Source organism: Heloderma suspectum, chromosome 6 (genome assembly GCF_057233095.1).
Source record: "Heloderma suspectum isolate Gila_16-S chromosome 6, 16-S_ref, whole genome shotgun sequence".
In the NCBI taxonomy this organism is placed as follows: Eukaryota; Metazoa; Chordata; class Lepidosauria; order Squamata; family Helodermatidae; genus Heloderma; species Heloderma suspectum.
This window is the reverse complement of record NC_139463.1, coordinates 17,376,426-17,390,419: the sequence shown is the minus strand read 5'-3', so window position 1 is coordinate 17,390,419 and position 13,994 is coordinate 17,376,426. Positions and strand designations below refer to the sequence as shown.

General features: G+C 40.0%; 1 protein-coding gene across 5 annotated transcripts in view; it reads left to right on the top strand.

Annotated features, from left to right (window-relative positions):
* Window positions 1-13,994, top strand: part of NFRKB (nuclear factor related to kappaB binding protein) — a 53,314-nt gene that overhangs the window by 29,158 nt on the left and 10,162 nt on the right. For 4 of the 5 annotated variants that reach the window (XM_084803678.1, XM_084803675.1, XM_084803677.1 and 1 more), the window contains 10 exons: window positions 1,491-1,599; window positions 2,165-2,291; window positions 3,177-3,242; window positions 4,046-4,125; window positions 4,212-4,255; window positions 6,986-7,046; window positions 7,765-7,939; window positions 9,625-9,731; window positions 11,721-11,844; window positions 12,582-12,661. In XM_084803678.1, coding sequence (XP_084659804.1) covers window positions 1,491-1,599; window positions 2,165-2,291; window positions 3,177-3,242; window positions 4,046-4,125; window positions 4,212-4,255; window positions 6,986-7,046; window positions 7,765-7,939; window positions 9,625-9,731; window positions 11,721-11,844; window positions 12,582-12,661 — 973 coding nt within the window. The remainder of the gene's footprint in view (window positions 1-1,490; window positions 1,600-2,164; window positions 2,292-3,176; window positions 3,243-4,045; window positions 4,126-4,211; window positions 4,256-6,985; window positions 7,047-7,764; window positions 7,940-9,624; window positions 9,732-11,720; window positions 11,845-12,581; window positions 12,662-13,994) is intronic. The other variant, XM_084803679.1, reaches the window with a different exon arrangement.

The following is a 13,994-nucleotide window of genomic DNA, read 5'->3' as shown; positions in this document are numbered from 1 at the left end:
CATACCTGAATGGTTTAGTGGTTTTCCCTACGTTCTTCAATTTAAGCCGAAATTTTGCAACAAGAAGCTCATGATCTGAGCCACAGTCAGCTCCAGGTCTTGTTTTTACTGACTGTATAGAGCATCTTTGGCTGCAAAGGACATAATCAATCTGGTTTTGATATTGACCATCTGGTGATGTCCATGTGTAGTCGCCTCTTGTGCTGTTGGAAAAGAGTGTTTGCTATGATCAGCGTGTTCTCTTGGCAAAACTATTAGCCTTTGTCCTGCTTCATTTTGTACCCCAAGGCCATGCTTGCCTGTTATCCCGGTGATTTCTCGACTTCCTACTTTAGCATTCCAATCCCCTATGATGAAGAGGACATCTTTTTTTGGTGTTAGTTCTAGAAGGTGTTGTAGGTCTTCATAGAACCGATCAATCTCAGTTTCTTCGGCCTCAGTGGTTGGGGCATGGACTTGAATTACTGTGACGTTGAATGGTTTGCCTTGGATTCGTACTGAGATCATTCTATCGTTTTTAAGATTGTACCCCAGTACTGCTTTTCCCACCCTTTTGTTGAGTATGAGTGCTACTCCATTTCTTCTAAGGGATTCTTGCCCACAGTAGTAGATATGATGGTCACCTGAAGTAAATTCGCCCATGCCTGTCCATTTTAGTTCGCTGATTCCCAAAATGTTGATGTTCAATCTTGCCATCTCATGTTTGACCACCTCCAGCTTACCTTGATTCATTGATCTGACATTCCAGGTTCCTAAACAATATTGTTCTTCACAGCATCGGATTTTCTTTTCACCACCAGACACATCCACAGCTGAGTGTCCTTTCGGCTTTGGCCCAGCCGCTTCACTCTTTCTGGCGCTACTTGGAAATACCCTCTGCTCTTCCCCAGTAGTATATTGGACACCTTCCGACCTGAGGGGCTCATCTTCCGGCGTCATCTCTTTTAGCCTTGTGATACGTTCCATGGGGTTTTCTTGGCAAGAATACTGGAGTGGGTTGCCATTTCCTTCTCCAGTGGACCACATTTTGTCAGAACTCTCCGCCATGACCTGTCCGTCTTGGGTGGCCCTGCACGACATAGCTTATGGCTACATGAGTTACGCAAGCCCCTTCGCCACAACAAGGCAGTGAACCATGAAGGGGGAAAAAAAAAAAAGCTGAATACCCACATGATATCAATGAAAAGATGGTTAAGCACTGATGGCTAAGAGTGTAAGGGCAGTACAGAGGGTTAGTGAGTGATAAATAGATTCATAACTTGCCTCCCTCACGAATTCATTAAGTAATCGCAGCCTCAGCACCCACTCTTCCCAAATCTGCAACTGGGGGGATATGTCTTAAATGTTTGTTAGATCACTGAAATAGTGCATCTGAAAGTGCTTTGAGTACAAAGTGATAGATAGATGTGCTATCTAAGTTTGCTCATCACTGTTGTCTATGGAACCTGAATTCTCTAATTAGGTTACAATAAATCCATCTTCTGTCAAAGGCCCCTTGAAGACATCAAGCCATGTCTTGGAGTAAATGAAATTTCCTCCAGCTTCTTTTCCCTCCTCCTAGAGATTCTGCTTCTAGAAGGGCCTGCTAGTCTCTCAGTGGTAAGTTTTACTTTTTTGCATCTCTCTAGGACATCTTTCTAGAGTTAGAAGTTGTTGGGATTAATCATGCTAGGGTTCTATAAGGTTAGAGTTCCGGGTCTGCTTATTTGTTAGAGAAAACTACTGTTTTTCATTTTGTGCTGATTATCCTGTCTCTTTTTCCCCACCAAGAGCAGCTTCCAAAATTGTGGGTTTCACCCATTATTAAATAGTCCCTGCCTGTCTCTCTGATTTTATCTATGTGTTGATTTGAAGGTGCTATATACTGTTCATTAAAATATGTATATCCTTCTCATTTGTGATTTCCAAGGTGACTCGAATTTCTATCGTAATCATAGCCACCCATGTGAGTGCTCCTGCAAGTTGCTCCTATAAATAAAAATAGGACCATGGGAAGGAAAAAGGTGTATAGTTACTTGAGAGGCAATCATAGCTTGATAGGCAGATGCCAAGCCATTTGTGGATTCTCAGGAAAGTGTCTCTGAGCCTTCCATTGTATTGTCAGGCCATCCGCAGCTTGCACAAGTGATATGACTTAAAAGTGTTGTTGTCTTCTTTTGTTCAGCTTGAGGATAAGCTTATGGATTGGCAGTCTTCCCCTGCCAGCACATTAAACAGCTGGTTCTCTTTTGCCCCCAACTGGTCAGAACTTGTTTTACCTGCTTTGCAGTATCTCACAGGTGATAGCAGAGGTAAGTCCCATTTTCATAGTGAGCAGCCAAAACAAAATTATTAACTTCAGAGTTTTCATTTGCTTTCTTGACATTGGACAAGAATTTAAGACATTTGGCTATCTGATGTGGCTTACGAACAAGTATTGCCACATTGGGTCACAAGTTGCTTACAACTACCCTTTGCTTGCTGTTACTCTATTTTTAATGATGCAGGCCACTTGGTAACATTTTGCATAATAGATATGTTGTTGGTATGTAGACTATTCTTTCCTGAATTCATTCAACTAAGACACCCCTCATATAATATCTGTTTATTTTCTTGAAAAATGTGGTTTGGAACCTTTAACCAAGAAGGTAAAGATTGATATAACAGCTTGTTGGCTGTGTTTTTTATGCTTTCATGGCAATGTAGCCCCATAGAGACAATGGCTTGGGTGACTACTTCTGCTCATGAAAACACTGTTTTCAGGTTATCATTGCACAAGAAAGGAATGCTGGGAGTTGTAGGACTTTTTCTGTCTGAACGTGCATAAGATTGCACTGTTAGTTACTCAATTTCTCATCATACTGTGACAAAGGTTGAGATACATTGTTCTGCAAAGTCTTCTGCTAGTGAGCATAAGAAGAGCCATGCTGGATCAGACCAGGTTCCATCTAGTCCAGCATTCTGTTCACGCAGTGGCTAACCAGCTGCCCTGTGGGAAACCCACAGTTCTTGCAAACAGTTTGCAGAACAGCATTAATGAGTGAGCACATTCTGTTCATGCTTCTTTGGATCCAACCTCATACTGTAGATATAAGATTTACAGTAGTTGACTATTGAATGTTAATATAATCCTATAGCCTGAATTTTTGAGTTATTCCTATAATATTTAGGCATATAAAATGTTTATTTAATTGCAGATGCTTCTTCCAGTTTTTCTCCATTTGTTGAATTCAAAGAAAAAACTCAGCAGTGGAAACTGATAGGTAAAGTAATTTGGCTCCCCTTTCTTATCCTGTTAATAACTCCTCTCAGCTATTCTCTGGAGGCATTTAACTTTTGATTTAAAGATATTACAGCTTGGAGGACTGGCTGAACATGTCCCCTGTCCGTTTTATAGCTGTATATTCCTATATATGTAAAAGTCTTTCCTGCTGGAATAAAAATATCATGTATCTTTTATGTATATAAATATATATAAAATATTTATCTTGAGGCATGCATCTTTCATTATGTTGTTCTAAGGGACAAAGTTAGAACTCCAGTCTTCTGCTATGAGGCAAATATTGCTTTTGCCATTTTTTCACTCTGGGTCATGGCAGAGGGTTTAGATATGCTTGATTCTGTTTGGGAATTGGGAGACTTTTGGTTCACTTCTTTTTTTCATAATGGCCATGGATTATCCCACATAAAATTTTATACTACTAGGTATGTATCAGTTTTGTTAAATCTGTTCCATCTGTGTTTCGCAAATTGTCTAGTGTCTTTTGTTCCATTGTCTGGAACGACTAAATCCATTGACTAAATCAGGTTTCTTTAGGAATGTAAAAGAATTTTGTTCCTTTTTGGAAATGTGTATTTGCACAAATTGTCCCTCAAAAGTAAAATGCCAGTCCACGAAATCCGCATGACCTGGAGAAAGCCGGTTTGCTGCAGAATCCGCAGATCAGATTCATAGAAATCCAAACTCATTTGAATCCATTGAGGATTTCTCTGACATCCCCAGCGTAGACATCAGTTGTAGGTGACAATATGCCTTGTCTTTTCTCCTCACTGTTTCTCATCCTAGGCTCACCCCAAGACCATGAGAAGGAGCTGGCAGAACTCTTCCAGCTCTGGCTGGAGACAAAAGACCAAGCCTACTTCAAGGTGAGGTGCAATACTTCTCTGAATATGGCACAATCCCAGTTGACCTGTCCACTACGTTTACATTAATATTTCTTTCTCATTGGTAGGACAACGAAGACAGCTCAGATGCCACTACACCTGTTCCCCGAGTGTAAGTATATATTTGATTCAGAAATCTGCTCAGAGACTGGAACCTGTGAGGTACACATCCTAAGCTTTGGGGCCCATCTTCAATAACAGCACTATGTGCCCTTTCCTACACTCGGAGAACACAGTATTCATTTGTTAGTAAAACTGGTGCAAATGTTGCTTTGGAAAATAATTCAGTGACACAAGTATTAGTTATAAGCACTTTGGGGTTCCCCCCTTCTGTTTCTTAAATTTAATAAAGTTTATTTCATACCAGTTAAAACAAAATGAACAAATTCTCTAAAATGAAAATACAACATTTAGCATAAATCAGAAGCATGAATTATTGTTTTGAAGAATGTGGTTTCTTTTTCCAAAAATCAATAAATGTTATCCAATTCTGAACAAAATTATTATGGCTACCGCCTTTCTTTTATATGTATATAATTGCTTAGCTTTAATATTATGAAATATTCATACAACTTATTTCCCCGTTCAAACAATTTGTGTGTTGATACTTTCAGTATTTTGCATAGGATATCGGTGCTGCAACTATTATATATGATATGAACTCTTGGTATGCCAGAAGTACATTTTTTGTAAAGTCAATAAGAATAAGAAATCAGAGGCGCTAAAAGGAATCTATATATTTGTTACCTTTTCAATATATTTTATTTATTTACTTATTTAATTTGTATCCCACCTTTCTACCAAGAAAATGGTACTCAAGATGGCTTGCAACCACTGATAAAAGTCTAGTTTAAAACAGTAATAACACAAATGCATTAAAAGCACAAGTAAAACACAACAATTACAGAATAAAACACAACCAACAGACCCATTTACACATCTTTGTCTGCTGGCAGGAAGCCAGCAAAGAGGGAGCCAACCTAGACTCCCTCAGCAGGGAGTTCCACAGCCTGGGAGCAGCCACTGAGAAGGCCATCTCTTACATCACTACCAAACTCACCTCTGAGGACAGCGGTACAGAAAACACACTTGTATGGGAGACGGTGGTCTTTCAGACCGTCTGGTCCCAAACCATATAGCGCTTTATAGGCCATAACCAGCACTTTATAGGTCATAACCAGGTTACAGTGAATTGATTGTAAACCAGTGAAGCTGTTGTTACAAGGGAGTCATGCGCTCCCTGTAACCAGCCGTGGTGAACAGTCTGGCCGCAGCATTCTGTACCAGCTCAAGTTTCCTAAGAGTTTTCAAAGACAGCCCCACGTAGAACACGTTACAGTAGTCCAAAGGGGATGTAGCAAAGGCATGCGATATATTAAGAGTTTTCCAAAACTTTGCTAGTTCACATGACCACATATGAAACTAAGGGTGGAATCCAATGAGGTGCTTATGCCCTGCCAATTCCTGTCTGTAAGCAGAACCCACCACTTCCAGAAGGAAGATTCAGTGCTTCTGGGGCACCCAGAAATGAGCAAAAACGTTCATTTCTGGAACAGGGCAGGTCAGCGGAGCTAGGAGGTCTGCCAATCTCACCCAATTGAGCAACGAGAGTTTCCACCTGTTGCAAGACTTCCCTTGGAAAGCACTAAATCACTGTTGCACTACTGGTGGGTCCCATTTGCGCAGTGGAAACAGTTGGACCACCACTCGCGCAACATAATCAACAGGGCACAAGAGAATCAGCCGAGGCGTAAGTACCCCATTGCATTCTTCCCAAGGTGCCCTTTTCTTTTTTTATGCTTCCAATATACCTGGCTATATGAACAGTAATTTTATTAAAATTAGAGTTGTATAACATCTAGTCATTAATTTATAAATGTTCTCTCTAGTTTTTGAACACAAAGAAAAGTAGGTACCACATGACCATATGTCAAAGGTGCCTAAAGTACTATGAGCTCCAAGAAACTTCATCACAATGGTTCCTATCTTACTTTCCTAGAGTTGCCTTGTATATATTAGAGTCATTGTACTTGACTGGCACAAGCCTGTTTTGGTTCTCATTAGTTGTACTGAGCCAACACAGCTGCAAGAGAATGAGCTGGATTCTGCCCTTTCTGTGTCATCCGTGTTAGTTTATTTCTGACTGTGAGGACTTGACTAGCAATGATTATACCACAGGCAGAAAGAACCTGGCCAGATTCCCAGGAGTGTATCGGTCAAATTACACTGCCACTGTACCTTCTCACTGTAATTTCAATATCGGATTGCCCTTTACTTCCAAATCTCAGTGGCTGAACAGGGTAGCTGCTCTTCATTAAAAATCTGCTGTTTTTCACTCAGAAAATTTCAACATTTGGTGGCAAGAGTGGTCTCTCTTATTGGTTCAGGATTTTTCAATAATACTCTGTTTTTGCTTATTGCCAATGAGTAATAACCTTCTTTTATAGTTAGTTTTATCCTACCCTGATCTCTGAAGGAAAATAAACCAAAAGGCAAACAAAATAAATCCAGTAAAATAAAATACTGTGCTCCTTGCTTGGCCTTTTGTTTCAAAGATGGCAAAAGTAGTGCTAGGAAAAGTAAACTGATATTTTTCTAGAAGTAATGCAAAAATTCACAAGGAGAACTTGTGTTATACGCAGGTTTCTAGACTGTCCCTGTTTCTGGAACTTGGTCAGCAATTTGGAGGCTCAACAATGAAATGTGTGACAAACCAATGTAGCTCCACCTCCCTACTTGTGTGAACATAGTTTAAGGAAGCTCAGGGAGCTGACTCTGAGGTCTTCTGTAGCTGTACTTGCATCGTATCACTCAGGCCTCACACTGTTGTTGTTTGTTTCAGAAGGACTGACTACGTAGTCCGGCCTAGCACTGTGGAAGAGAAACGTGTTTTCCAGGAACAGGTGAAGATGGCGTGCATTCTGCTTCAGTTGATGCTTTATCAATATCAGATGATAAGAATGTTTTGACAAGGGTGTACTTAAAAATTAGCCAGCTGAAGAGTGTGGAGACATGTATACATAAAACACGCATTGTTTTCCGTGTTCTCGAATACAGTGTTTTGATTTTTAGCGTTAAAGTGTCAAATATGAATTGCCCATCAGCTGCGTTGTATGCACTGCCTGTGTCAGCAACTCAACTTAAATTGTTAGATGTATAAATTAGCTATAGCAGCATTCTCCATTTTGGTCACATAAATCATAATATTATTCTGGCCCTTAATTAGGGCTAAGTGATCAGGAGTAGGCTGTCAGATCATGCACTTCCTTCCTTCTCACACATGAATTCCCGCCTCCCACATACACACTCTTTACCTGTGGTTCAGTATTCATCTGACCAATATTAATCTTGGTTATCACAAACCTATGGGTCCTCCAAACCTAGCCAGTGGATTAGAGATTAGCACTTCAAAGAGAGGCTCCTGTCTACATGTATCTCATTACACATTGTTGAAATATAAGCAGTCGCCCTTCCTGGTCTTGAACTTCTCCTGAGCATTGTTATTAACTCAAACCAAAGTTAGGATGTAGATGTTTGCTCTTCATCTGGAAATTTGCTCCATTCTCCTCTTGTAAAACTCTCACTCATCTGGGTACCCTCCTTTTCCCCCCACTCATGCAGGAGCGTTATCGATACAGCCAACCCCACAAAGCATTCACATTCCGCATGCATGGCTTTGAGTCGGTGGTGGGCCCTGTGAAGGGCGTGTTTGATAAGGAAACCTCTCTAAACAAAGCCCGAGAACATTCTTTGTTGCGATCAGATAGGCCTGCGTATGTCACCATCTTGTCTCTTGGTAAGTTGGCATTCTTGCTCTGTGTGTTTGAGTGAGTGTGTGTGTGTGAGAGAGAGAGAGAGCGTGCACAAGAGAGATTCAATACATATTCCAGTCCATTTAGTTTCATGGTGATAAAATATAAGAGATGAGATGAAATCACTATTAATGCAGCAAGGTAGAGTTGTAATTATTAATGGTTTAAAACTGTACTGTAATCCACTTTAAAAATATTTTTATTGAATTTTACATTTTTAACAAAAGGATGAGCATCCTTTCCTGTGTAAAGATCACATCAAACATAACACAATGATCAAACACGGGATACACTTGAGACACACAATAATCAACATCAATCCAAATTAATTAGGAGACACAGTAGACTGACTGTAATTGTGTGTGTGTGTGTGTCTGTGTGTGTGTGTGTGTATATGTGTAAGCTAGAGGAAAATATTTCAAAACATTTTTCCCCCAAAGTCTTATCCTAACAGGTCTCTGCAGCATGTTTTTTTTAATTGATTGATTGCACTTATATCCCGCCTTTTTGCCTCTTGCAAGGAACCCAAGGCAGCTTACATTCTCCTCCTCCTCTCCGTTTTATCCTCACAACAACAACCCTGTGAGGTGGGTTGGGCTGAGAGTGTGTGACTGGCCCACAGTCACCCAGTGAGCTTCCATGGCCGAGTGGGGACTAGAACCCGGATCTCCCAGCTCCTAGTCCAACACTTTTGCCACTACACCACACTGGCTCTCCATCATGTTCCATGAGTTGATGGAGGTGCAGTAATGTAATCCACTTAGGAACAGATATTGAAAGGTTCCAGGTTCAGTTCTAGGCATCTTGAATTAAAGGAGCTTGAATAGTAAGTTTGGGAAGACTTCCACCTGAGACCTTTGTGGCTACTACTGACGATAGTGGGCAAGATGGACCAGCGGTCTGACAGCATAGGGCAACTTTATAGGTTAAAGAAGAAGACTGCAGTGGAAATTTACGGAAGAACTGGACCTATGAACCTGCCTTACGTAGTCAGACTATTCGTCCATGTAACCCAGTATTGTCTGCTCTGACAGTGGCTCTCCAGCGCCTCAAGCACAAGCCTTCCCATTACCTGCTATCATATCCTTTTTGCAGTTGGAGATGCCAGGGACCAGGCCTGGCTGTTTGATGTAAGAAGCACAGTCCATAGAGAATTTTTGCAGCCAGAATTAACCAGTAACAGCAAACTGGTTAATGAGTAACAGCAAATGCACAAAGAAGATACAAGAAAGTGACACAACCTGTTAAGATCATATGGCCCTGGAAGGCATGAAAACAAGAAAAGATGGCTGTTAAACTGCACCCTAAAATAGGCAGGGACACTTCACTCTATTTGAGGGAGAGGTGCTTGAACAACTTGTGTGTGCATGAAACAATACAAACCCGTACATCATGTTCCTATAGAGAATGATGCTGTCACCCAAGATAAAATAAGAACAATGACATAAGGCAGACAAACGGGAATCCAGGTTTATTCTTGAAATCTGGCTCCTTATTTATATGATAGTGAGACATCTGCCCAGAGGATTTTTTCCAGGAGGAGGGAAGGGCTGGTGTCAAGCAAGGAAGCCACAAGGTGAATGGAAGGTGAAAGGTTCAAGAGCTACTGTTTCAATTTTCGTTTCATCTGGAATCATGACTCTGCTTTGGTCTGTTTTTGCTGTCTCAGTTCGGGATGCTGCAGCTCGTCTTCCTAATGGAGAGGGAACTCGTGCTGAGATCTGTGAGCTTCTTAAAGACTCCCAGTTTCTTGCTCCTGATGTCACCAGTGCTCAGGTATGCTGGACATGGACAAAGTTACTCTTTCTTAGAGTTCTCATCGGGGGGCAGGGGAGATGTTCCATTGAAAGCAGGAGTGCTTCATGATGGTGTCATACATCTTACTTTGAGTATTATCAATCTATATTCCCAGTATTTAGGAATCTTTTAGCTGCCAGTTAACTATCTATAGCTGATTAATATACTTCAAACAAAGGGTACACCAGAAATTCTTCGTGGTTTGGTTCAGTTTTGGTTATGCGCTAACAAGAATTAGTAGGGGGAAATTTTTGGATCCATTTTTCATTTTTTATTTTAAAAATATAAACATTCAACTGAGCATGACATCAGAAATATATATGTGTGTGTGTGTGTGTGTGTGTGTTAAATTAATAGTAATAAAAATACACAAAACTCTTAAGATCTTTATAGTTTAAAAGACATATTTCCTAAACATTTCATATTATCAGATGTTCTAATCTTAATAGGCTAAAAGGAGAGCTTTCATCTAAGTACCAGCTTCCTCACCTAGCTCTGAATGGGCTGTTCAGCTGACAGGTACACAGGGTTGGTAAGCTTCTAGAATGTAAAGAAACTGTTATGCCCACAACATCAGAGCATATTTATATACTTCCTACAATATTATTTTGTTGTTAATATCTACTGTCTCATAACTTTGGGCTCACAGTCTTAAGACCTCCAAAAATTTCTGTGTGATTAAAACATATATCTTTCAGGCTAGATGAGATTAATTCTGAATTATATCTTTATGAAAACAACTCCTAACTCAATATTTACCACTTAAACATGTGTAGAAACTTTACTTAAATATCTATATGTCAGGTTTATAGTGTTTATACCTGTATACAGTATTTATTGCCCATTAATGATCAACCATTAACTGATAAGCAAAAACTTTAAATACATGTTTGAACTTGAGTAATAAAATAATCAAGTTTTACAGTCTTAATACTCTTCAGATAAATGTTGACCCCAAACATTTTACAAGTCTTCATCCCTCAAATAGACCTTGAGCGATAGGCTTTAACTCAGCATTCTAAGAGCCAGTGTGGTGTATTGGTTACAGTATATTGGACTGGACTTGGGAGACCTGGGTTCTAGTCTCTACTCAGCCATGAAGCTCACTAGATGTCTTTGAGCCAGTCACTGACTGTAAGCCTAACTGACCTCATGGAGTTGTTGTGAGTTTAAATGGACAGCAGGAAGGTAATGTACAGCATGTTGGGCTTCCTGGAGGAAAGGCAAGCTATAAATGTTACAAATAAATAATAAATGCTCTCTTTAGATTTTATCCAGACCACCTTGTCAATAGTTTTTGATATCAATTACCTAGAATTCATTGTGACTCTAATTCTTTCATGTCTTTGTCTTCACTTTAATGCAGTCATATTTTACTTATTTACGTTTCCAAATTCTTAATTGTATATCATTAAGCATTTTCAGTTGCTGTTCACTTGGTATTTTATAACAAAGCAGATAGTGCTTTGAGAGAGGTGGGTTAGCAATGTCTCAGTAGCCTTCTTAGCGATTCTAATGAACCTGACATCTCTTAAAATCTGCAACAATGGATTTTAAGGCCCATGATTTCATAGCTTACTCGAGTGAAAACAAAGCAACAGACCAAGGTATGGAATTGTAAAATATCTTTGTCAAGTTTGAATATTAAAAGAGCAGTTGGTGGTATGTGGAGGTATAATGTGCTACAGCTTGCAGCTGGTGTCATCTTGTTCATAGAACTGTAGTATTCACAGAAGCTATAGATCTTAATGAGGAGAGCTTTGTTTTGAGCCGAGTAGCCAGAGAGCTTCATGTTCGTTCCTCAAACATTTTGCTACCTCAGTTTGGGATAATTTAGATAGCCAATTCCTTTTCATATGTCATGCTTTTTCTCACTCCCTTCCTGCATGTGCAAAAGAGCAATTCCTGTGCTGGCTCTGAATTGGATCAGGTTTGCATCTCTTATTTCATTGTGAGTTCTGTTCTCAGGTTAACACTGTGGTGAGTGGCGCTCTGGATCGATTGCACTACGAGAAGGATCCCTGCGTAAAATATGATATTGGACGCAAACTATGGATATACCTCCATCGAGACAGAAGTGAAGAGGAATTTGGTGGGTGTTCGCTGGAGGGCCTTGCAGCATCCAGTTTGCAGTAACACTGAGATATGATGGATTTGTGTAGTCTAGCCTTAAATGTAGGGAGGAGTCAATTTTGAATCAAAATTTCTTTACGTAATACATAAATTTGCATTTTAGGAGTATAGGGGCAGAAGAAATCTGTAGCTCCAACTTCCTGCCCTGGAGAAGGATCCTGTATCCTTATGTGTATTATTTGAGCTGACCTGATTGTACAATAGTATAGCCTGTCATTCACACTGTTGGGTACCACACAGACACACTGTACTAAAACTGGATTATTTTTTAAAGGTGTATTTAACTAAAATCCTGGTCTCCTAGTAAAAATGTGATATAAACATGTTTTGCCCTGTTTACTGTAAATTCTACAATTATATTGATGGAACACATAATTTTCATCTTGTTCTTGGCTGAATAGCAATCGCTTTCTCTTACTCGTCATCCAAAATGGGAGGCATAAAAGCCTCCTCCGGGGACATACTTACATAAAATGTCATAAACATCCATTCAGAGCTTTGATAATTTTCATGTGAGACCTGCCTCTTCCTAGCTGACAAATTATCCAGTTCGGTACGTTTTCTGTGTATTTTCTATTGAGTGGGAATTCTTGGAATCATAAATGTACTCAAAAAACAAAACAAAGACTGACTGCATAGGTCTTCAGCCTTCCCGTTATCATCTGTTTGAGAGTTGTTACTTATTCTTCCTTGCAGAGCGGATTCATCAGGCCCAAGCTGCTGCAGCAAAGGCTAAGAAAGCTCTTCAGCAGAAACCCAAACCTCCTGCAAAGATAGTAAGTTCTCTGATTTAAATGTGGTGCAAAGGTTTTTGAACTGTCAATAGTTCTTGATTGAATAGACTAGCCATTCATTCCAACCCAAGGGCTTGAAGTGGGTAGTTGTATTCTAATCTACCCTATCTCGCCCTAATGCTGGCCACAGAAAGGTAGTTTGAATAAAAACATACCTTATACCATTTCAGGAAGAAATTCTGGCCAGGTTTTGGCGAGTCATCAGGAGAGGAGAATTCCAAAATGAGGGGCAATCATATCTCTGCACCCCCTCACAGAGTTGTTTTGGCATGTAGGTGGTGTACTTAAGAGAGCATTCCTTATAGATCTTTAAGTTAATGATGGAACATTGGGGTGCAGACTCTCTGTGCTACCTCTCACAGCTTTATAGGTCATCACCTCTGTTCCCAGAAGAAAATAAGCCACTTTTTGGTAGCTTAACAGTCACTTCAGAAGTTACATATTTCCTAGATGGAAAGCATTCCTGGATGGGGAGAACATGTAAACTGTGACTAATAAGTAAAACCTGTCTGTTCAGGCGGGCATTTGGGGTGGGTTAGGGTTTTTTAGAGCAGTGTTGTTTTGTTATGGGTTTTTTTTTGTTCAGTTGATTATGTAAATTTGTTATTAGTATTGTATGCTGCCTAGAGTGGCCAGGTAGCCAGCTAATAAATGGGCGGCTAATAAATCAAATAAATAAATAAACCATCTCCAGATGATAACTGTAAGGTGGAAAATCACTGCTGGCCAAACAGTTCACCAGCATTTGCTTCTGATTTATTTAATTTTATTTTTAAAGACACTATTTTCAGTGAGTGATGGTTGCCTGCTTCTTGTGCTGAAAACTGGAAATACATGGAATTTCCCTACTTACAGGTGTTACTGCGATGCCTCTCCTCTCTGACGGAAATAAATGACCAGACAGTGGTCTCATTATCGTGTCATCTTAAACAGTGGTTTACCACAATGTGCAGAAGCACAAATGAGCTGCTGCAAGCATCAGGCTCACATGCTTCTCCCCCATCCACCCCTCAGCTCCTGTGCTTCTGGGAGAGCAGTTCAGAAGTTTTTGCTTTTATTTTCCCTTAACTCTGGTTTGTTGTGTTGTCTGGAGCACCAAGCTGTGGTTAATATTAACTATGGTTAGTTTAAAAGAATAGTTAATTATGGTTTCTGAAGTTGGCTTGTTTAAACTAACACTACTTAATAACCACAGTTCAGACAGTGCGGGAAGTTGAGCTTAAATAAAAGCAGAAGTGAAAGTTTCCAAACTCCTCTTCTGCCACACAACAGGAGTGGTGGGGGAGTGCAGTAGGAGGAGGGGAAGGTTCGCTGC